This window comes from Apodemus sylvaticus, chromosome 2 (genome assembly GCF_947179515.1).
Source record: "Apodemus sylvaticus chromosome 2, mApoSyl1.1, whole genome shotgun sequence".
Classification (NCBI taxonomy): Eukaryota; Metazoa; Chordata; class Mammalia; order Rodentia; family Muridae; genus Apodemus; species Apodemus sylvaticus.
In genome coordinates, this window is record NC_067473.1 from 166,358,740 (window position 1) to 166,380,187 (window position 21,448).

At 39.2% G+C, this 21,448-nt stretch overlaps 1 protein-coding gene and 1 long non-coding RNA gene across 19 annotated transcripts in view; one reads left to right on the top strand and one right to left on the bottom strand.

The window, feature by feature from the left end:
- LOC127679301 (killer cell lectin-like receptor 5) overlaps positions 1 to 21,448 on the bottom strand; it is a 403,713-nt gene that overhangs the window by 60,794 nt on the left and 321,471 nt on the right. For 10 of the 18 annotated variants that reach the window (XM_052175034.1, XM_052175038.1, XM_052175044.1 and 7 more), the window contains one exon: positions 1,231 to 2,529. The exons of 2 other annotated variants lie outside the window; for them this stretch is intronic. In XM_052175034.1, coding sequence (XP_052030994.1) covers positions 2,523 to 2,529 — 7 coding nt within the window. In that variant the 3' untranslated portion in view covers positions 1,231 to 2,522. Of the gene's footprint in view, positions 1 to 1,230; positions 2,530 to 2,627; positions 2,784 to 18,387; positions 20,548 to 21,448 lie in introns of those variants that run through there. 6 more of the 18 variants (XM_052175050.1, XM_052175046.1, XM_052175043.1 and 3 more) reach the window with 5 other exon arrangements.
- LOC127679316 (uncharacterized) overlaps positions 13,700 to 21,448 on the top strand; it is an 83,695-nt gene continuing 75,946 nt past the window's right edge. Inside the window, exon 1 of the long non-coding RNA XR_007976733.1 lies at positions 13,700 to 13,797. This is a non-coding gene — a long non-coding RNA (uncharacterized LOC127679316). The remainder of the gene's footprint in view (positions 13,798 to 21,448) is intronic.

The following is a 21,448-nucleotide window of genomic DNA, read 5'->3' on the forward strand; positions in this document are numbered from 1 at the left end:
GAAGGACAGAAAAATCTGACAGCAATGTCAATACCTTAGAATGAACAACAGTATTAACTAACTTGGACATTGTAGAGTTACAAGAGTTTGAACCATGAACCAAAGAGCATACACTGACTAGTTAGTGGATCTCAGGGAACATTTGTATCAGAGGACTGCCTATTCTGGCATCAGTTGGAGATGATATGTCTAACCACGTAGAGACATGATACACGAGAGAAGGGCAATGCTGAGTGGGCTGAGGTGAACGTAAAGGCATTTGTGAAGGTGGTTCATCCTCTCAGAGTCAAATGGGAGGGAGAGGGGCTGAAGAACTCTGGGTGGGTGACTGGGAAGGGGGCCACATTTGGAATGCAATAAAATAACTTCATAAAAACACCAACAAAAAGAAAATGATGAAAGCCATGTGAAATGAGAAACAAAAAAAAAGCTTTGTCTAGAAGCCTCCCAACCTCTGTACTAGTGTGAGAGTGTGAAAGGTTCAGGAAACTCACAGTTAGGATGGGCCATAGCCAATCCATTACTATTCTCCTTTGATAGTATAGGATAATATAGTCCAGTAACTCTTTGGAGAAAGCAAATTTGAAGGACTTTTATAAAGCAAATAACACATCTCATGATAAAATTTCTTTGGAGTAATACTTTTGTAGAAAAGGAGCAAATATATCAGGTCACAGATATCCTATGTCAGTTTTCTGCTGTCCTGTTTTCCATCCCTTCAATCTTTCCAAGTTCATTTTTAAGTGATTTCTCACTAGTAATTCAATTATGTCAAAATGAATGTCAGTTACATAAGTTATTTTAATGAAAACTTCAGCAGGCTAGAGATACTTGTTGTATAAAATGATTTGTGACTCTGTTTCATAGACAAGTCTTACTATATAGCGAAAGATGGTCTTGAATTCACAATCTCCTAGCTTCAGACTCCTAAATGTATATTGCATTAAATAAGTCTAACATTTTATGAAATTATTTAAATGCACAATTCAGAAGAACACAAAAGCATGTGGGTCGTGATCATCATATATGACATCCTGTCTTCAAGTAAATTTATTGAGCTGTAAAATCCTGTGTGAAAAAAAAAATGCGTTCAGTTCCAATGTCTACAGAGGAAGATTTTCTGTTGTTCTACACTGGAAGTGACAGAACTTGAGGAGGAGAAGGGAAATCTTACTTATGACATCGAAGTAGAATGATGTCTACTAAAATTACTGAATATATTTTAAAATATAGGTTTAAACTATGTTTATTGTTTAAAATGGAAAATTATATCATTACTTGACATTGAAATTTATTTTAGACTGTAGTTGTACAAACATTTATTAAATTGGCATACAAATTGTGCATCATGTTCTAAATGGCAAAGGGTTCAAGCTGATCCTGAAGCCATTTCTGTAGAAAAACACCAGATATATATTAGGAGAAATTTCTTCAGTAACAAAAACAAAACTGACAATATTAAGAACTAGGCCACATATGATCTTTTGAATACCCATTTCTAAAGACAAATATCTTTTACAAAATATAAGAATACTATAAAGTATATATAATAGGCAGATCTAGGGAAGATCACCATGAGTTAACTCTTACACACCATTCACTTGCACAGTTCTCATATAATTTCCATTTGGCCCAAGAAACAGAAGTCAATTACTTTCCCTGTTGTTGTGCATTTAGTCTTCTCAGGCAGCCTCACTTCTGGGTTACATAGAGTGAGCTCTAGACTATGGCCTCTGGGGTTGTAGTTGGCAGGCTATGGAGATAACTGTCTGTTACAGGATGTGCTTTACCAAAGGATTAAGTTTATTCTGGGAGAATGTGCCTCTGTAATGGACTATCTTGCAGATTCCCGAGAAAGTGATCAGATTACTGAGACATAATTGTCACTTTAGTAACATTCTCCTATAAGATATGTTGTGTCCTGCCACTAAGTCAGAAGAAGAAGGGATTTGATGGAGGATAAAAAGTATACTTATTTATTAAAGCCCATGTTTCTCAGCTGGATATTAAGATACCATACTATAAGGCCTCAACTAATGCTAGGTGGATTAAAGTGGGTATGATAACTGATGACATGGATAAAAGATATTCAGCATTCCCATAAATTATGCTAGCAACTGTTCACCAAACTTGAAATTATATTTAATGGCCAAAAGAAATGCTTGTAACAATGTGAAAAACTTCTACATGAAACAAAATTCAGAAGAAAACAAATTAGTAATAAACTAACAAATGAGAAACCAAAACCTAAAATTACATTCTTGTAAATGTGCTTACATTTAAGAGGACTTATTCTAATTATAATGAAATACTCATGTTGTTTATTGGGGTTCTTTATTTAGTTCTATACAGGTTTAAGGAAGCAGAAAGAACAGAGTCCTAGAGGCTTTGGAACAAAGTATGCCCATGCACCAGTGGAGATGTGTCCTGTCTCCACCAGGAAGAAGACTCTGCTCTGTCACATCAGATTCTGGAGAACATTCCCAAACTCTTCCAGCTCTTCTCTCTGTTTCCACAGCAGACTAAGACCTGTGAACAAATCACTTTTTTGTTTTGTGTTTTTGTGTTTGTAAGCAGTCACAAATTATTACAGGAAGCAAATGAGAATCAGCTCATGGAAATTTTACCTTTACCTGTTGTTGGAGAATCAATCAGGAAACTTATCCAGTCTCTTCTCACAAATACAGGGGTAGGTATTTTCACAATTATCAATTTCTAGTCTTGTTTTGGATAAGAACATGCATGCTCGACCCGTTACATTGCTTTTTATTATTTTCAACGAACTGAAGAACAAAAACAATAATGGGTAACTGTTCAATTTTGAACATTCACTGAAATGAGTCATGGTTTAAAATGTTCCATTGGCTAAAGTATACAGAATATATAACTATTAATCATGGGTTCATCACCAATTGTTCTTTGAAAAGAAATGGTTTCAGGATCACACAAAGTTTCCATCTGATTTCCCACTCAAAATTATTTGGTCTGCAGGTAAATCAGATTTTCAATATTTACAAATAATTATTTTGCCTTAACCTCCTTTTACATTTGTGTTTTGTCAACAAGAATGGTAGGGTAATACTAAAACAGATGTGTATGCCACACAGAACAAGGCTTTATGTTTGTGTTTTAAGAAGAAAGAGGAGATTTGAAATAGAGTCACAGATGAGGGATTGTAACGAATGTTTTGGACTATATCCCTTTCTTCTTCCCTATCTCATAACTAATAGGTTCATGGAAACATGGTAATCTACTGAACTGCAAGTATGCAACACAACTATGATTTTTTTCAGGATGTTATTCTAGAGACCACAGCTACCCTTCTGTCAAAAAATACATAGCTAAATGAAAAAAAAATACATTAGAACACAGAGCAAATTACCACCAACACAGAAGGATTGTGAGATCCAGGATAGTCTTAGCAAAGTAGCAAAACAAGAAATAAAAAGTAATTATTTCATAATTGATAATTAAGATCCTATTGTATAAACGAACATGAATCAGATTAACCCTTTACACTGAGGTGTTAGCAGGAGTTGAATGAACTTTGGATGATCAGGGAAGCACTATAGAGCAATAGTGCTATTTTCCTAATAGAGGAATCTGCCTAAAGAATGCACTCAAAATCAAGATCCTCAATATTAAATCTAGCCTGACCTAGTGGGACTTATAGTCCTGTTTCATAGTAATCAAGATAGGAGGATCAAAGTTCAGTGCTAGCTTGCAACATATAGGTAGTTTAAAGCTAGTTGTGTTAATGAGAGCTTCTGTCAAAGAGAGAAAGAGAATGAAATTCATCCTAACTATGTGAGACTGAGACTTCAAAGGGATCAGTCTTGAGGAAAATATGTCACCTGTTTTTGAATGTGAGATTTAAGATGAGAAGAAATGAAATACTCAAATTTATCAAATTTAGGAATGTAAAAAATAATCCAAGGTAAATGAAACTAAGTTACTTATAGAGCATAGACTTAACAGGCAACATTCTTTAGGAATGAATATGGACATTAGTCAGCCATGAGATAGACTCATGGGTACATTCATAAAATCACATGCATACATCAAACATAGGCCAAAGGAATAACACAGCATACACCAGATGTTAACATAAGATAATTAATAATAAATAAAATGGATGTAAACAGAAACTTGCACATAAATTGACATGACTGCTTTTGTAATTGTCAAAATTCCATAATTGCCCAAATTTAGAAACACCTATGTTCACATCTGAATGGAGAAATATTGTGGAATATTTTTGTGTAGTACAAAAGTTCTTTGTAACTAAAAGAATGAAAAGCTGATCAAGAAAACAGCTTGAGTTAGCTAAAATGCCATAGTGACAGCAATAATATGGAGAGATGCAAAGAAATACAGAGCTAATCACAAATCTGTGCATTGTATATGATACTCTGCACTAGGACAACTCATTTTATTACATGCAGACTCCAGTATCAAAACTTAAATTTTGAAATTAAGTTATTAAACAATAATCCAAACTGTTTCAGAACTTAAGGACATGAGGTAATATACTGTATGATCCTGAACATGAAATATCAAGAGAGACATAGTCCAAAAAGCTGATAATTATGAATAAGCAATATGGATTAAGACATATTACTAGATCCATACTGAATATTTAAAGGTTAATTATGATACTATAAAAGAAATTTCTTCAACCTAGAAAGTATTTCTGGGAAGCTTAGTATTTTTAATACAATAGACCGCATGTCTCATTATACAGGGTCAAGTGCTGGGCAAGGAACAGAAAAGAACGACAGAAGCTAACAAAATTGTCCTGTTTTAGTTTGATGGTTTATATTGCTGTGATAACACACCATGACTAAAACAACTTGGGGAAGGAAAGGATTTATTTTGCTAAAACTTCTATGTGATTGCCCATCGTTGCAGGGCAAGAATCACACTGGGCATGAGCTTGACAGCACATATGATGCAGCTTATTGTCTTAGTCTCCAAAATTTGCTTGTCCTTCTTTCTTTTTTTTTTTTTTTTGTCTTTTTTTTTATTTGATATAATTTATTTACATTTCAAATGATTTCCCCTTTTCTAGCCCCCCCCTCCCCGAAAGTCCCGTAAGCCCCCTTCTCTTCCCCTGTCCTCCCTCCCACCCCTTCCCAGTTCCCCGTTCTGGTTTTGCCAAATACTGTTTCACTGAGTCTTTCCAGAACCAGGGACCACTCCTGCTTTCTTCTTGTATCTCATTTGATGTGTGGATTATGTTTTGGGTATTCCAGTTTTCTAGGTTAATAACCACTTATTAGTGAGTGCATACCATGATTCACCTTTTGAGTCTGGGTTACCTCACTTAGTATGATGTTCTCTAGCTCCATCCATTTGCCTAAGAATTTCATGAATTCATTGTTTCTAATGGCTGAATAGTACTCCATTGTGTAGATATACCACATTTTTTGTATCCACTCTTCTGTTGAGGGATATCTGGGTTCTTTCCAGCATCTGGCAATTATAAATAGGGCTGCTATGAACATAGTAGAGCATGTATCCTTATTACATGGTGGGGAATCCTCTGGGTATATGCCCAGGAGTGGTATAGCAGGATCTTCTGGAAGTGAGGTGCCCAGTTTTCGGAGGAACCGCCAGACTGCTTTCCAGAGTGGTTGTACCAATTTGCAACCCCACCAGCAGTGGAGGAGTGTTCCTCTTTCTCCGCACCCTCTCCAACACCTGCTGTCTCCTGAATTTTTAATCTTAGCCATTCTGACTGGTGTAAGATGAAATCTTAGGGTTGTTTTGATTTGCATTTCCCTAATGACTAATGAAGTGGAGCATTTTTTAAGATGCTTCTCCGCCATCCGAAGTTCTTCAGGTGAGAATTCTTTGTTTAACTCTGTACCCCATTTTTTAATAGGGTTGTTCGGTTTTCTGGAGTCTAACTTCTTGAGTTCTTTATATATATTGGATATTAGCCCTCTATCTGATGTAGGATTGGTGAAGATCTTTTCCCAATTTGTTGGTTGCCGATCTGTCCTCTTGATGGTGTCCTTTGCCTTACAGAAACTCTGTAACCTTATGAGGTCCCATTTGTCAATTCTTGCTCTTAGAGCATACGCTATTGGTGTTCTGTTCAGAAACTTTCTCCCTGTACCGATGTCCTCAAGGGTCTTCCCCAGTTTCTTTTCTATTAGCTTCAGAGTGTCTGGCTTTATGTGGAGGTCCTTGATCCATTTGGATTTGAGCTTAGTACAAGGAGACAAGGATGGATCAATTCGCATTCTTCTGCATGCTGACCTCCAGTTGAACCAGCACCATTTGTTGAAAAGGCTATCTTTTTTCCATTGGATGTTTTCAGCCTCTTTGTCGAGGATCAAGTGGCCATAGGTGTGTGGGTTCATTTCTGGATCTTCAATCCTGTTCCATTGATCCTCCTGCCTGTCACTGTACCAATACCATGCAGTTTTTAACACTATTGCTCTGTAGTATTGCTTGAGGTCAGGGATACTGATTCCCCCAGATTTTCTTTTGTTGCTGAGAATAGTTTTAGCTATCCTGGGTTTTTTGTTGTTCCAGATGAATTTGATAATTGCTCTTTCTAACTCTGTGAAGAATTGAGTTGGGATTTTGATGGGTATTGCATTGAATCTGTATAGTGCTTTAGGCAAAATGGCCATTTTAACTATATTGATTCTACCGATCCATGAGCATGGGAGGTTTTCCCATTTTTTGAGGTCTTCTTCCATTTCCTTCTTCAGAGTCTTGAAGTTCTTGCCATACAGATCTTTCGCATGTTTGGTAAGAGTCACCCCAAGATACTTTATACTGTTTGTGGCTATTGTGAAGGGGGTCATTTCCCTAATTTCTTTCTCAGCCTGCTTATCCTTTGAGTATAGGAAGGCCACTGATTTGCTTGAGTTGATTTTGTAACCTGCCACTTTGCTGAAGTTGTTTATCAGCTGTAGGAGCTCTCTAGTGGAGTTCTTTGGGTCACTTAGGTAGACGATCATGTCGTCTGCAAATAATGATAGTTTGACTTCCTCCTTTCCAATTTGTATCCCTTTGACCTCCTTATGTTGTCGAATTGCCCGAGCTAGTACCTCAAGTACAATATTGAAAAGATAAGGAGAAAGGGGGCAGCCTTGTCTGGTCCCTGATTTCAGTGGGATTGTTTCAAGTTTCTCTCCGTTTAGTTTGATGCTGGCTACCGGTTTGCTGTATATTGCTTTTACTATGTTTAGGTATGGGCCTTGAATTCCTGTTCTCTCCAAGACTTTAAGCATGAAAGGATGCTGAATTTTGTCAAATGCTTTTTCAGCATCCAATGAAATGACCATGTGGTTTTGTTCTTTGAGTTTGTTTATGTAGTGGATTGTATTGATGGATTTCCGTATATTGAACCAACCCTGCATTCCCGGGATAAAGCCTACTTGATCATGGTGGATGATCGTTTTGATGTGTTCTTGGATTCGGTTGGCAAGAATTTTGTTGAGTATTTTTGCATCGATGTTCATAAGGGAAATTGGTCTGAAGTTCTCTTTCTTTGTTGGATCTTTGTGTGGCTTTGGTATCAGCGTAATTGTGGCTTCGTAGAAGGAATTGGGTAGTGTTCCTTCTGTTTCTATTTTGTGGAATAGTTTGAAGAGTATTGGTGTTAATTCTTCTTTGAAGGTCTGGTAGAATTCTGCACTGAAACCATCTGGTCCTGTGCTTTTTTTGGTTGGAAGACTTTCTATGACTCCTTCTATTTCTTTAGGCTTTATGGGACTGTTTAGATGGTCTAGTTGGTCCTGATTTAATTTTGGTATTTGGTATCTGTCAAGGAAATTGTCCATTTCCTCCAGATTCTCCAGTTGTGTTGAGTACAGGCTCTTGTAGTAGGATCTGATGATTTTTTGGATTTCCTCAGTTTCCGTTGTTATGTCTCCCTTTTCATTTCTAAGTTTGTTAATTTGGATACTTTCTCTGTGCCCTTTGGTCAGTCTGGCTAAGGGTTTATCTATCTTGTTGATTTTCTCAAAGAACCAGCTCCTAGTTTTGTTGATTTTTTGTATGGTTCTCTTTGTTTCTACTTGATTGATTTCGGCCCTGAGTTTGATGATTTCCTGCCTTCTACTCCTCCTGGGTGAAATAGCTTCTTTTTGTTCTAGGGCTTTCAGGTGTGTCATTAAGTTGGTAATGTATGCTCTCTCCATTTTCTTTTTGGAGGCACTCAGGGCTATGAGTTTTCCTCTTAGCACTGCTTTCATTGTGTCCCATAGATTTGGGTATGTTGTGTTTTCATTTTTATTGTGTTCTAAAAAGTCTTTAATTTCTTTCTTTATTTCTTCCTTGACCAAGGTGTCATTGAGTAGAGTATTGTTCAATCTCCACATGTTTGTGGGTTTTCTGTTGTTTCTGTTGCTATTGAAGACCACTTTTATTCCATAGTGATCAGATAGGAGGCATGGGATTAGTTCTATCTTTTTATATTTGTTGAGGTCTGTCTTGTGACCAATTATATGGTCGATTTTGGAGAAGGTACCATGAGGTGCTGAAAAAAAGGTATATTCTTTTGTTTTAGGATAGAATGTTCTATATATATCAGTTAAATCTAATTGGTCCAAAGCTTCAATTAGTTTCATTGTGTCCTTGTTTAGTTTCTGTTTTCCTGATCGGTCCATTGAGAAAAGTGCAGTGTTGAAGTCACCCACAATTATTGTGTTAGGTGCAATGTGTGCTTTGAGTTTTAATAAAGTTTCTTTTATGGAAGAGGGTGCCCTTGCATTTGGAGCATAGATGTTCAGGATTGAGAGTTCTTCTTGTTGTATTTTTCCTTTGACCAGCAAGAAGTGTCCCTCAGAGTCTCTTTTGATGACTTTGGGTTGAAAGTCAATTTTATCTGATATTAAAATGGCTACTCCAGCTTGTTTCCTGAGACCATTTGCTTGTAAAATTGTCTTCCAGCCTTTTACTCTAAGGTAGTGTTTGTCTTTGACCCTGAGGTGTGTTTCCTGTAAGCAGCAAAATGTAGGGTCCTGTTTACGTATCCAGTCAGTTAGTCTGTGTCTTTTTATTGGGGCATTGAGTCCATTGATGTTAAGAGATATTAAGGAATAGTGATTGTTACTTCCTATCATTTTTGACGTTATTTTTTAAATTTGATTGCTTAACTTATTTGGGTTTGATGAAAGGTTACTATCTTGCTTTTTTCAGGGTGGAGTTTCCCTCCTTGTATTGGTGTTGTCCTCCTATTATCCTTTTTAGGGCTGGGTTAGTGGATAGATATTGGGTGAACTTGGTTTTGTCGTGAAATATCTTAGTTTCTCCATCTATGGTGATTGAGAGTTTTGCTGGATATAGTAGTTTTGGTTGGCATTTGTGTTCTCTTAGAGTCTGCATGAGATCTGCCCAGGACCTTCTAGCCTTCATAGTCTCAGGTGAAAAGTCTGCTGTGATTCTGATAGGTCTTCCTTTATATGTTACTTGGCCTTTTTCTCTTACTGCCTTTAGTATTCTTTCTTTGTTTAGAACATTTGGTGTTTTGATTATTATGTGACGGGAAGTATTTCTGTTCTGGTCCAGTCTGTTTGGAGTTCTGTAGGCTTCTTGTATATTCATGGGCATCTCTCTCTTTAGGTTAGGGAAGTTTTCTTCCATAATTTTATTGAAGATATTTGCTGGCCCTTTAAGTTGTAAATCTTCACTCTCATCTATGCCTATAATCCTTAGGTTTGGTCTTCTCATTGTGTCCTGGATTTCCTGGATATTTTGGGTTACAAGCTTTTTGCACTTTGCATTTTCTTTAACTGTTGAGTCCATGGTTTCTATGGAATCTTCAGCATCTGAGATTCTTTCTTCTATCTCTTGTATTCTGTTGTTGATATTTGCATCTCTGTCCCCTGATTTCTTCCCAAGGCTTTCTATCTCCAAAGTTGTCTCCCTTTGAGTTTTCTTAGTTGTTTCTACTTCTGATTTTAGATCCTGGATGGTTTTGCTTAGCTCCTTCCCTTGCATGTTTGTGTTTTCCTGTAATTCTTTAAGAGATTTTTGTGTTTCCTCTTTCATGAGCTCAGCCTGTTGACCAAAGTTCTCCTGTATTTCTTTAAGAGATTTTTGTGTTTCGTCTTTCATGACCTCAGCCTGTTGAGCAAAGTTCTCCTGTATTTCTTTAAGTGTTTTTTGCATTTCCTCCTTGTTGGCTTTTGTATTCTCCTGGATTTCTTTCAATGATTTTTGTGTTTCCCTTGCAAGGGCTTCTAACTTTTGATCCATTTTCTCCTCAATGTCCTTCATGTGTTCCTGTACCAGCATCATGACCAGTGATTTTAAATCCAAATCTTGTTTTACTGGTGTGATGGGGTATCCAGGACTTGCTGGTAGAGGAGAATTTGGTTCAGATGTTGCCATATTGCCTTGATTTCTGTTAGTGACGTTTCTGCGTTTGCCTTTTGCCATCTGGCTCTCACTGGTGTTACTTGGTCTTGTCAGTGCTGGACTCACCAGTGCAAGCTGCCCCTTCCCCGTTGGCCTCTGGTGCACAGCTTACACTCTGCACTGCCTATAGACAGGGTGCTGTTGTCCAGGCTGTTCAGATCCCGAAGCAGGCACCTGAAGGCTCCCGCTGGGGCCCGCAGGATTTATTGGAGCACACCGACTTCTCCCAGCTGGCCGCCCGGAAGCCCCCACTAGCCTCTTGAGGGACCTGGAGATGTGGCGGCCACCCAGGCTGATCTGAAGCGGAGAGAGTTGAGCTGGGGGCTTCTGCCTGAGGCCTTGCCCCAGATTGTGTCTGTGGACCAGGTGGAACCCGTGTGCACCCCCAGGGAGCTCCGAAGGTGAATGTTGCTGTGACCTCCCCTGTGCTCCGCTCACTCCGCTGGGCAGCCGATTTCCCCAACCGGGCTGGCGCACACTAGGTTAGCCTTGTCGCCTGGGCCCTGAGTCCAGGCAAACACCTGGGCGGCCAAGGTCCGAGCAAAGTTCCCCTAGGGCTATGTCTGTTATTTGGGTCCGCCAGGTGACCCGGATGGCGGGCGTGTGCGTCCGCGCTCCGCGAAAGCACCGGGAGAGTCTGTTGTGCTAATAACCTCCTGGGCTGGTTGACACACAGATGGCCCACCAAGCCGCCCAGTTCTTGGGGTCAGTCCTGTGCCTTTTGGGGCCTAGACCCCCGTTTTGTTAGCCTCAGGCTACGCTTGTTAGCAGTCTCTGCCCTCCCGAGCACTCTGGCTCCTGTAGGCAAAATGGCGGCGCGTGCACCGGTCGGGGCAAAAAAAAAAAACTCCTGGCTGGGTTGGCGCCCCGATGGCCACTCGAACAGCCCAGGGCCTGGGTGCAGGCCAACGCCCGTCTGGCTCAGACCCCTGCGGTGTTGGGCCTAGGATTATGTTTGTGTACCTCAGTCTGACCGATCTCTGGAGCCCGGGATCAAGATGGCGGTGAGTCTCTCCTGACTCGCTTGTCCTTCTTTCTTAGCATAGCCAACACCACAGTCCCAGGGGTGATACCAACAATAGTTTGTGCCCTCCAACACCAGTTAAAAATTAAGCAAATGCCCTACAGGCTTGCTTACAAGCAAATCTTATTGAGGCACTTTCTCAGTTGAGATTCCCTCCACTCAGATGACAACACTTTTGTAAAGTTAACATCAAACTTCTTTGCAGAATGTTGCTTGGAAAAGTATACGTATTTATTAAAACTTATATTTTTAATATTTACACTAATTTAATTTTATTATATGTAGACTCCTGTGTCAAGACATGAATTTTTAAATTTAATTCTCAATCAATGAGCCAAACTGCTTCAGAACTTAAGGACTTTATGAGTGAATATACTGCATGATCCTGATTATGAAGAAATGTTGACAAGAGACGTGATCCAAAAAAACCTGATAATTATGGATATGGATTATGGATTAAAATGTATTACTAGATCTATACAGATTTTTTAAAGGTTAATTATGATACTATAAAAGAAATTGCATCACCCTGAAAGTATTCCTAGGCAGTTTAGCATTATTACCATTATCATTGTTATTATTAGGCTTTATAAGACAGATTCTCATTCTGTAGTACAGCATGATTCCAAAAATTCTGTGAAGCCTAGGCTGGCACCAAACCCATGTACCTATCAGATTGCACATCCTGAGCTATCTTAAGCAGCTGGCTGCAGTGAATATTACTATATCTGTGAGATTTCAACTTTCATCAAATAGATCCAAGAGAAATAGACAGTGAATGAGAACATATATAGATTATGGAAGTTTGAATGAAATTCTTGAAGTACTCGGGCAACTATTAATCCACTCTAGATAATTACATCTAGCACTCTAAAAGTATAAATTATCCTATGTGAAAAAAGTAACAAGCACTACCCAACCAAATAACAAATAGAAATCCACAAACACATCCTAGTTCTTAATTGTGCCACCAAACCCATGGATTGTTGAAGTGGTTGATACAGGTGATGATAAAGTGTGTGCTGTTTATTGGGATTATGCAAGTGCTACTGTGTCATTTGGGAAACAGAGATGAATTCCTCAGGTTTTGGAACAAAAGCATCCATTCTAAAGACAAAGCTGCTCTGGGTACCTGGAAGAAAGACATCTTCTGCTGTGTTAAGACAGCAGATTTCAGAAGACCATTTCTTCCCTTTTCATCTCATCACCATAGTTATATAGTAGACTGAGACCTGTTAAAACATTGTGATCCATGGTCACTAAGGAGTCACAAATAACCACAGGAAATTAACAAAATGACAAATGTTCCACTTTCATCTTTCCTTCACTTGTCACACCAAATCAGGGAATTTTTCTACTCTCTTTTCATAGACCTAGAAACAGGCTTTCCCACAGTCATTTTATCTGTGAAACTGTAAAAATGCACTTCCTCTTCCTTATGTAATGATGCATCCTCTGGAGTGGGGAGGTGGGGGGGACCCTCTAAAAAGTACCAGAGACCTGGGAGTGAGTGGCTCTCTGGACTTGATGAGGGTTACCTTAGCTAACATATCCAACAATTGCGAGGGGGAACTCACCCAGTCCACCTCCACTACATAGACAGGGCCTCATTTGGAGGGACAGGGTTACGAGACCACAGTCAAAACTTCATACCCAGAATTGGTCCTGTCTAAAAGAACTGCAGGGACAAAAATGGAGAAGAGACTGAAGGAAAGGTGGTCTAGTGACTGCCCCAACTGGGGATCTACCTCATGTGGAGACACCAAATCCTGACACTATTACTGATGCTATGATGTGCCTACAGACAAAAGCCTAGCATGGCTGTCCCCTGAGAGGCCCTACCCACAAGTGGATGAGACAGATGCAGATACTTATACCTAACCATTGGACTGAAGGCGGGCACCCCCTTCGGTTAAATTAAGTAAAGGATTAAAGAAGCTGAAGGGATGGGTGACACCATAGGAAGACCAGCAGTCTCAACTAAGCCTGATCCCAGGGAGGTCCCAGAGACTGATTCACCAACCAGTCAGCATATGTAGGTTGGTCCTAGGCTCCTGGCAGGAATGTAGCAGAGGAATGAATGGTTTGGTCTCACTGGGAGCTGACATTTAAGGCCCCAGGGAAGGGGGAATTCTGTGGGGAGGCTCTCAGAGACAAGGGGAAGGAGAAATGGGAAGAGGAACAGTGGGAGGGGGTCATGGAAAGGAGGGCAATGACTGCAATGTAAATAAATAACATAATTTAAAACATCAGTATAAAACAAAAAATAAAATGGATAGTTATTTAAGTCAGAAGCTTACATTTATTTAGGCTCAGGTTTTTAAAGCAAGGTTTATTGATCAAAGTATTCAGAAAATGGACTTAATCATAAGTGCAACAATTCAAAAGTTTAACTTTTTTTTAACTCATAAAAAGGTCTTGGGCTAGTAACATCGCTGACCGAAACTGACAACCTGAGTTCAGACTTCAGACCCCACAATGTACAAGAGAAATAAGTCCCTAATTGCCCACTAGCTACATTACTGCTGTAGAATGCACATGTGTATACATAACACAAAAATAAATGAATTAAAAAAGAAAAATAAAAGTGGTCTTCTTGTCAAAACTTAACTCCTCATATAGTCTGCAGTGTTAATTTTTCACTAAAAAGTTAATTTAATTTTCAGTATTTCTATGGGATAATTTTATATTGAAGTTGGTTTACCCTGATACTCTTCACAAAAAAAGATATATAAAAGGCAGAAAGAAGTTATGTGGCACAGAGGACAAGATCTCCTATGCCTCCATATTAAGGAGAAAGGCGAGGAGTGTAATACAGTCACAGAAGAAGGTTTGTGAGTTCTGTTGTGGTTCTTGCTCTACTGCCATCAGAGACAACAGGAGTTCACTGAAATATGGTGACCAAATGACTTCCCTAAATGCAACACAACTGAAGTCTTAGGAAAATGTAATTTAAAATGTAGAGAAAAAAATACAACACTAGGAAAGGCTAGACCTATAAACTCACCAATTTGGAGGCTGAATTAGGAGGATTATAATAAGGTCAGACTAGGATATAGAGTGAGGCCCTCATTAAATATTAACTAATATTTAAAGTATCACTCAGCTTTGTGAAGTGGCAGTATTGTAGCCAATGAGGTTTATCTGAAGTGTGATTATCGCTAATTAAAGTATCACTCAATAGAGTTATGAACAGTCAATAAGCAGATTCCTATACAGACTTAGGATTCAGCAGAGCTGACATTTCATAGGATCAGCATAGCCTGGCAGCCAGTCCTTCTCCTAATACTCAGAAAAAAAGAAAAGTGAATGAATGTGAAATGGTCATTTAAATACTAAATGATACATCCAAGCTGATCAGAAGTTCAAGACATATTGGGAAATACAGTGAATTTGAATTGGGCTAGCATAATGAGAATCTGTGTCAAAGAATACCAGACAGAGAATTAAATCTGCCAAAATCCATAACGCTCAAATAGACAAAACTTTAAAAAACAATTACCTTTCTTTAAAAGTGGATTCAAATGAGGGAGAAACAAAATGTTTAAATTCATTATAGAAAGAGAAAAGAAAGGCAAATGAAACTACATAGCCCATGGATAACAGGCAGGAGAGGTGAGATACAGCAAGAATGTTGATACATGCATTAGGCATCCCAGAGATATCCTTATGGGCACTCTCATTAAGGATGTATGGTGAACATGGGAAAGGATGAAAAGGATCCAGTAGACACTAACCATTCACAAATACACATGAAGCACCAGAGGTGCACCATGAGCTCTTATGTTCACTTTCATAGTGATGTTCACCTAGACCTGTCCACAGGCAACAAGAGTTAGGCTCACAGTTACTCAGTCTTTAGAAGTAATTGTAATATATGGGCAAGCTTCTGCATCTTTTCATTGTAGAATATGCTTGTGGTGGCCAGAGAAGCCTTTTGCCTCCTATACATTCTTACGGAAGTCTCAGGTATGGCAACCATGGAACTGTTCTACAGAATAGTCAATGTCCACAAAGATCTTTTAAACTGGATGCACACATCCTCTCAGCTTATGGGATCTCACTATAAATATTACCACAGACCCATCTCTGTCTCTGTATGAAGGCTATAAACAAATTAATTGGCTCTATGGAAAATACCAGCAACCCCAGTGCTTGGGAGATTGAGTCAAGAAGACTAAGCCTAGTCTGTGTGAAATGATACTTTATATAGGCAAACCAAATTTATTAACAGTACTAATAATCTCTGAGATTAGAACATATTAGTACATCTTTTTAGGCTGTCTGTGCTCTGGCTACTTCTGTGATAGACTTCTTAAGAGTGTCATTAGAGGAGCGAGAGGAACGTATTTTCCTGAAGTCTTGAAACCTGGCTGTCCATGCTGTCAGAACCATGTTAAAATAGAAGTAGTTGCCCACCATCTTGGCTCCTGTGGCCAAGCAACCAGCTCAGCAGGGAGCACATCTGACCTGAGGTTGCAACCATCTTGGCTCCTGTTACCAAGCAGCCAGCTCAGCCAGAGACCTGTGCCACATCTCACAAAGGGAAGATCCCATTTTCTGATACTCTCTAGAGAACAGGCTAGAGCAGGTGAATCATCACTGCCCCTTCCCATCGGATGTGGCAGACCTGTGCCACATCTGACATGGGGAAGATCCTACTTCCTGATACTCTCTCAAGAACAGATAGGTATAGGTTATTTAGTAGAAGTGGTGCATTCGAGAATCAGCATCAGCAGAGCATTTGAAATCCAGCAGCAAGCCCTGTCCTAGGCCATTTGCTCTACAGAGTGATTGGCGCTTGTAGGGTGATCCTAAGGAGTCCACAATCTTCATTACCAGGCTGACCAGACAGGCAACACCAGGTACACAGAGAAAACCTGAGAATAACATTGCTTGAGACAAGGCACACTAGGGCTCTAATGGCATCCAATAGTAGGACAGCCCATCAGCAATCTGTGTCAGGGACAACCCAGTTATCCAGGGGTGCAGAAATAGCCTTACAGGCCCACAGGAGGTTCAAGCACCGACCAGCGACAGCAGAACCAACTAAAGAGATAACCAGATGGCAAAAGGCAAATGCAGGAACATTACTAACAGAAATCAAGGGAATATGACAGCATATGAACCTACTTCTCCAATAACAGCAAGTACTAGATACCCCAACACACCAGAAAAGCAAGATTTGGATTTAAAATCACTGGTCATGATGCTGTTAGAGGAACACAAAAAGGACATAAATAAATGTCTTAAAGAAATACAGGGAACGTGAATAAGTTAGAAGCCCTTACAATAGAAACACAAAAAAATACTTAAAGAAATTCAGGAGAATATGAGCCAACAAATAGAAGCCAATAAAGAGGAAACAAAAAAAAATCACTTAAAGAAATGCAGGAGAATTTGAGTCAACAGGCAGAAGTCATGAAAGAGGAAACACAAAAATCTATTAAGGATATACAGGAAAACACAAACAAGTGAAGGAACTGAGCAAACCTGTCCAGGGTCTAAAAGCAGAAGTAGAAACAACTAAGAAATCACAAAGGGAGACAACTTTGGAGATAGAAAACCTTGGGAAGAAATCAGGGGCCATAGATGCAAATATCAACAAGAGAATACAAGAGAGAGAAGAATCTCAGATGCCGAAGATATCATAGAAACCATGGACTCAACAGTCAAAGAAAATGCAAAAATCAAAAAGCTTGTAACCAAAAACATCCAGGAAATCCAGGACAAAATGAGAAGACCAAAACTAAGGATTCTAGGTATAGATGAGTATGAAGAATTACAACGTAAAGGGCCAGCAAATATCTTCAGCAAAATTATGGAAGAAAACTTCCCAACCCTAAAGAGAGTTGTTCATGAATATACAAGAAGCCTACAGAACTCCAAACAGATTGGACCAGAACAGAAATACCTCCTGTCACATAATAATCAAAACCCCAAATGTACTAAACAAAGAAAGAATATTAAGAGCAGTAAGAGAAAAAGGACAAACCAAGATATTATATAACAAAAGCAAATTTACACAATAGCTTTCCACAAACCCAGCCCTACAAAGAATAATAAGTGGAAAACTTCAATACATAGAGGGAAACTATACCCTGGAAAAATCAAGATAGTAAACTTCTTTCATCAAAGGAAGTTTGCCACTCAAATATAAAAATAACATCAAAAATAACAGGAAGCAATAGTCACTATTCCTTAATATCTCTTAACATCAATGGACTCAATTTTGCAATAAAAAGACATAGATTAACAGACTGGATTCATAAACAGGACCCTACATTTTGCTGCATACAGGAAATACATTGCAGTGTCAAAGACAAACACTACCTCAGAGTAAAAGGCTGGAAAACATTTTTACAAGCAAACAGTCTTAGGAAACAAGCCGGAGTAGCCATTCTAATGTCAGATAAAATTGAATTTCAACCTAAAGTCATCAAAAGAGACACAGAAGGACACTTCTTACTGGTCAAGGGAAAAATGGACCAAGAACAACTCTCAATTCTGAACATCTATGCTCAAATTGCAAGGGCACTCTCATTTATTTAAGAAACTTTACTAAAGCTTAAAACACACACTGCACCTAACACAATAATTGTGGTTGACGTCAACACTCCATTCCCTTCAATGGACAGATCAGGATACAGAAACTAAATAGGGACATAGTGAAACTAATTGAAGCATTGGACCAATTGGATTTATATATATATAACATTTCAGCCTAAAGCAAAAGAATATGTTTTTCTCAGCACCTCATAGCACCTTCTCCAAAATCAACCATATAATTGGTCACAAAACAGACCTCATAAATATAAGAAGATCGAACTAATCCCATGCTGTCTATCAGAACACTATGGAATAAGAGTGGTCTTCAATAGCAACAAAAACAACAGAAAGCCCACATACACATGGAGGCTGAACAATGCTCCACTCAATGACACCTTGGCCAAAGAGAAATAAAGAAAGAAATCAAAGACTTTTTATAGTTTAATGAAAATGAAGGCACAACATATCCAAATATATGGGAGACAATGAAAGCAGTGCTAAGAGGAAAATGCTTAGAGCCAAAAAACCCTATTAAAAATGGGGTACAGAGCTAGACAAAGAATTTTCACCTGAATGAACTTTGAATGGCTGAGAAGCACGTTAAGAAATGTTCAGCATCATTAGTCATTAGGAAATACAAATCAAAACAACTCTGAGATTTCACCTCACCCCAGTCAGAAAGGCTAAGATTAAAAACTCAGGATATAGCAGGTGATGGTGAGGATGTGGAGAAAGAGGAACACTCCTCCACTGCTGGAGGGAATGCAACTTGGTACAACCACTCTGCAAATCAGACTGGCAGTTCCTCAGAAAACTGGGCATGACACTTCTGGAGGACCCTGCTATACCACTCCTGGCCATATACCCAGAGGATTCCCTGGCATCCAATAAGGACACATGGTCCACTATGTTCATAGCTGTCTTATTTATAATAGTCAGAGGCTGGAATGAACCAAGATGTCCCTCGGTGGAAGAATAGATACAGAAAATGTGGTATATTTACAGAATGGAATACTACTCAACAATTAAAAACAATGAATTCATGAAATTTTTAGGCAAATAGTTGCATCTGGAAAATATCATCCTAAGTGAGGTAACCCAATCACAAAATAACACATATGGAATGCAGTCACTGATAAATGGATATTAGCCCGGAAGCTCTGAATACCCAAGACACAATTCACCTATCAAATAATTCCCAAGAAGAAGGAGAGGTCCCTGGTCCTGGAAAGGCTTGATCCAGCATTGAAGGGGAGTACCAGGACAGAGAAATAGGAGGAGGTTGATTGGTGAACGGGCAGAGGGAAGAGGCTTATTGGACTTATGAGGAGGGGGAACTGGGAAAGGGAAAATCATTTGGAATGTAAACAAGGAATATAGAAAATAATATTAAAAATTCATTTTTTTCTTTTTTTAATACTTTTATTTTCTATATCCTTTGTTTACATTCCAAATGATTTACCCTTTCCCAGATCCCCCCTCCCCATATGTCCCATAATCCTTCTCTCCATCCATTCACCAATCACCTCCCTCCTTTTTCTCTGTCCTTATATTCCCTCCAATGCTAGATCACTCCTTTCCAGGATCAGGACCCTCTCCATACTTTTTCATGGGAGTCATTTGTTGTGTGATTTGTGCCTTGGGTATTCAGAGCTCCTGGGCTAGTTAATATCCACTTATCAGAGATTGCATTCCATGTGCATTCTTTTGTGATTGGGTTACCTCACTTAGGATGATATTTTCCAGATCAAACCATTTGCCTAAAAATTTTGTGAATTCATTGTTTCTAATTGTTGAGTAGTATTCCATTGTGCAAATATACCACATTTTCTGTATCCATTCCTCCTTTGAGGGACATCTGTGTTCTTTCCAGCTTCTGGCTATTATAAATAAGGCTGCTATGAACATAATGGAGCATGTGACTTTATTGCATGCCGGGGAATCCTTTGGGTATATGCCCAAGAGAGTTATAGCAGGGTCTTCCAGAAGTGTCATGTCCAGTTTTCTTAGGAACCACCAGACTGATTCCCAAAGTGGTTGTACCATCTTACAGCCCCACCAGCAGTGGAGGAGTGTTCCTCTTTCTCCACATTCTCGCCAACACCTGCTCTCTTCTGAGTTTTTGACCTTAGCCATTCTGACTGGTGTAAGGTGAAATCACAGGGTTGTTTTGATTTGCATTTCCCTAATGACTAATGATGTTGATCACTTCTTAAGGTGCCTCTCGGCCATCCGAATTTCTCCAGGTGAAAATTCTTTGTTTAGATCTGCACCCCATTTTTAATAGGGTTATTTGGTTCCCTGGGGTCACTTCTTGAGTTCTTTGTATATATTGGATATTAGCCCTCTATCAGATGTAGGGTTGGTGAATATCCTTTCCCAATTTGTTGTTTGCCATTTTGTCCTTTTAACAGTGTCTTTTTCCTTACAGAAACTTTGTATTTTTATGAGGTCCCATTTGTCAATTCTTGATCTTAGAGTATAAGCTGTTGGTGTTCTGTTCAGGAACTTTTCCCCTGTGTCCATATCCTCAAGGGTTTCCCCCATTTTTTCTATTAATTTCATTCATGGTACACTGCTGACCTGCTCTGAAAGATATGATATAGAATAATTAGATGCTGTTGTATTGTAACTGGCCTTTATCACAAGGAAATCATTTTTGATATTGCAATCCAAATCAAAACCCAAGATTGAGGGAGGTCACAGGCCCTAGGTTGGAAACTCTTAAAATCACTCTTCTAAGAGGTCAGGAGTTAAGTTGTATTTTAAATTTTTATAGTTATGCCCTAGACCTGGGATGACCTCAACCTCCATTAGAGAAGCTTCTTTCACAGTGGCAAGAATTTGGTATAGGCAGAATCTGTCAAAGTGGTGAAGAGAAGAGAATACGGGACAGGCAGTGGTGGCACACGCCTTTGATCCCAGCACTCAGTAGGCAGAGGCAGGTGGATTTCTGAGTTCGAGGCCACCCTGGTCTACAAAGTGAGTTCCAGGACAGCCAGGGCTACACAGAGAAAAACCTGAACAAGAGAGAGAGAGAGAGAGAGAGAGAGAGAGAGAGAGAGAGAGAGAGAGAGAGAGAGAGAGAGAGAGAGAGAGAGAGAGAGAATATGTGTTCAGCCTTAAAGGAGACATCTATATCAACTTCTTCCCCTCTGTACCACCAGCAACACTCACTGAACACTAGACAGAAGGACAGAGAAAGAATGTAAGACGTAGATAAGGAAAAGCTCTGTGAAATGCAGCCTTCTGGACAAGATGATTTCCGCAATAATGGGGATGGGCCCTTTACATCATATGAAATTACTATTGTTAGTTGACTACTACTGGAAAGGGGATATTCATTACTTTTTGAGGGTGTGATCACTGGTGTGTGTCCTACCTCCAGTGAATCACCTACAAGCATGCACCTAATAGTTAGCTGGGCACATGTTAGAAATGATGCAGATGAAGCTTCTGGGGTGGTGTGGAGATGACATGATCTTATTT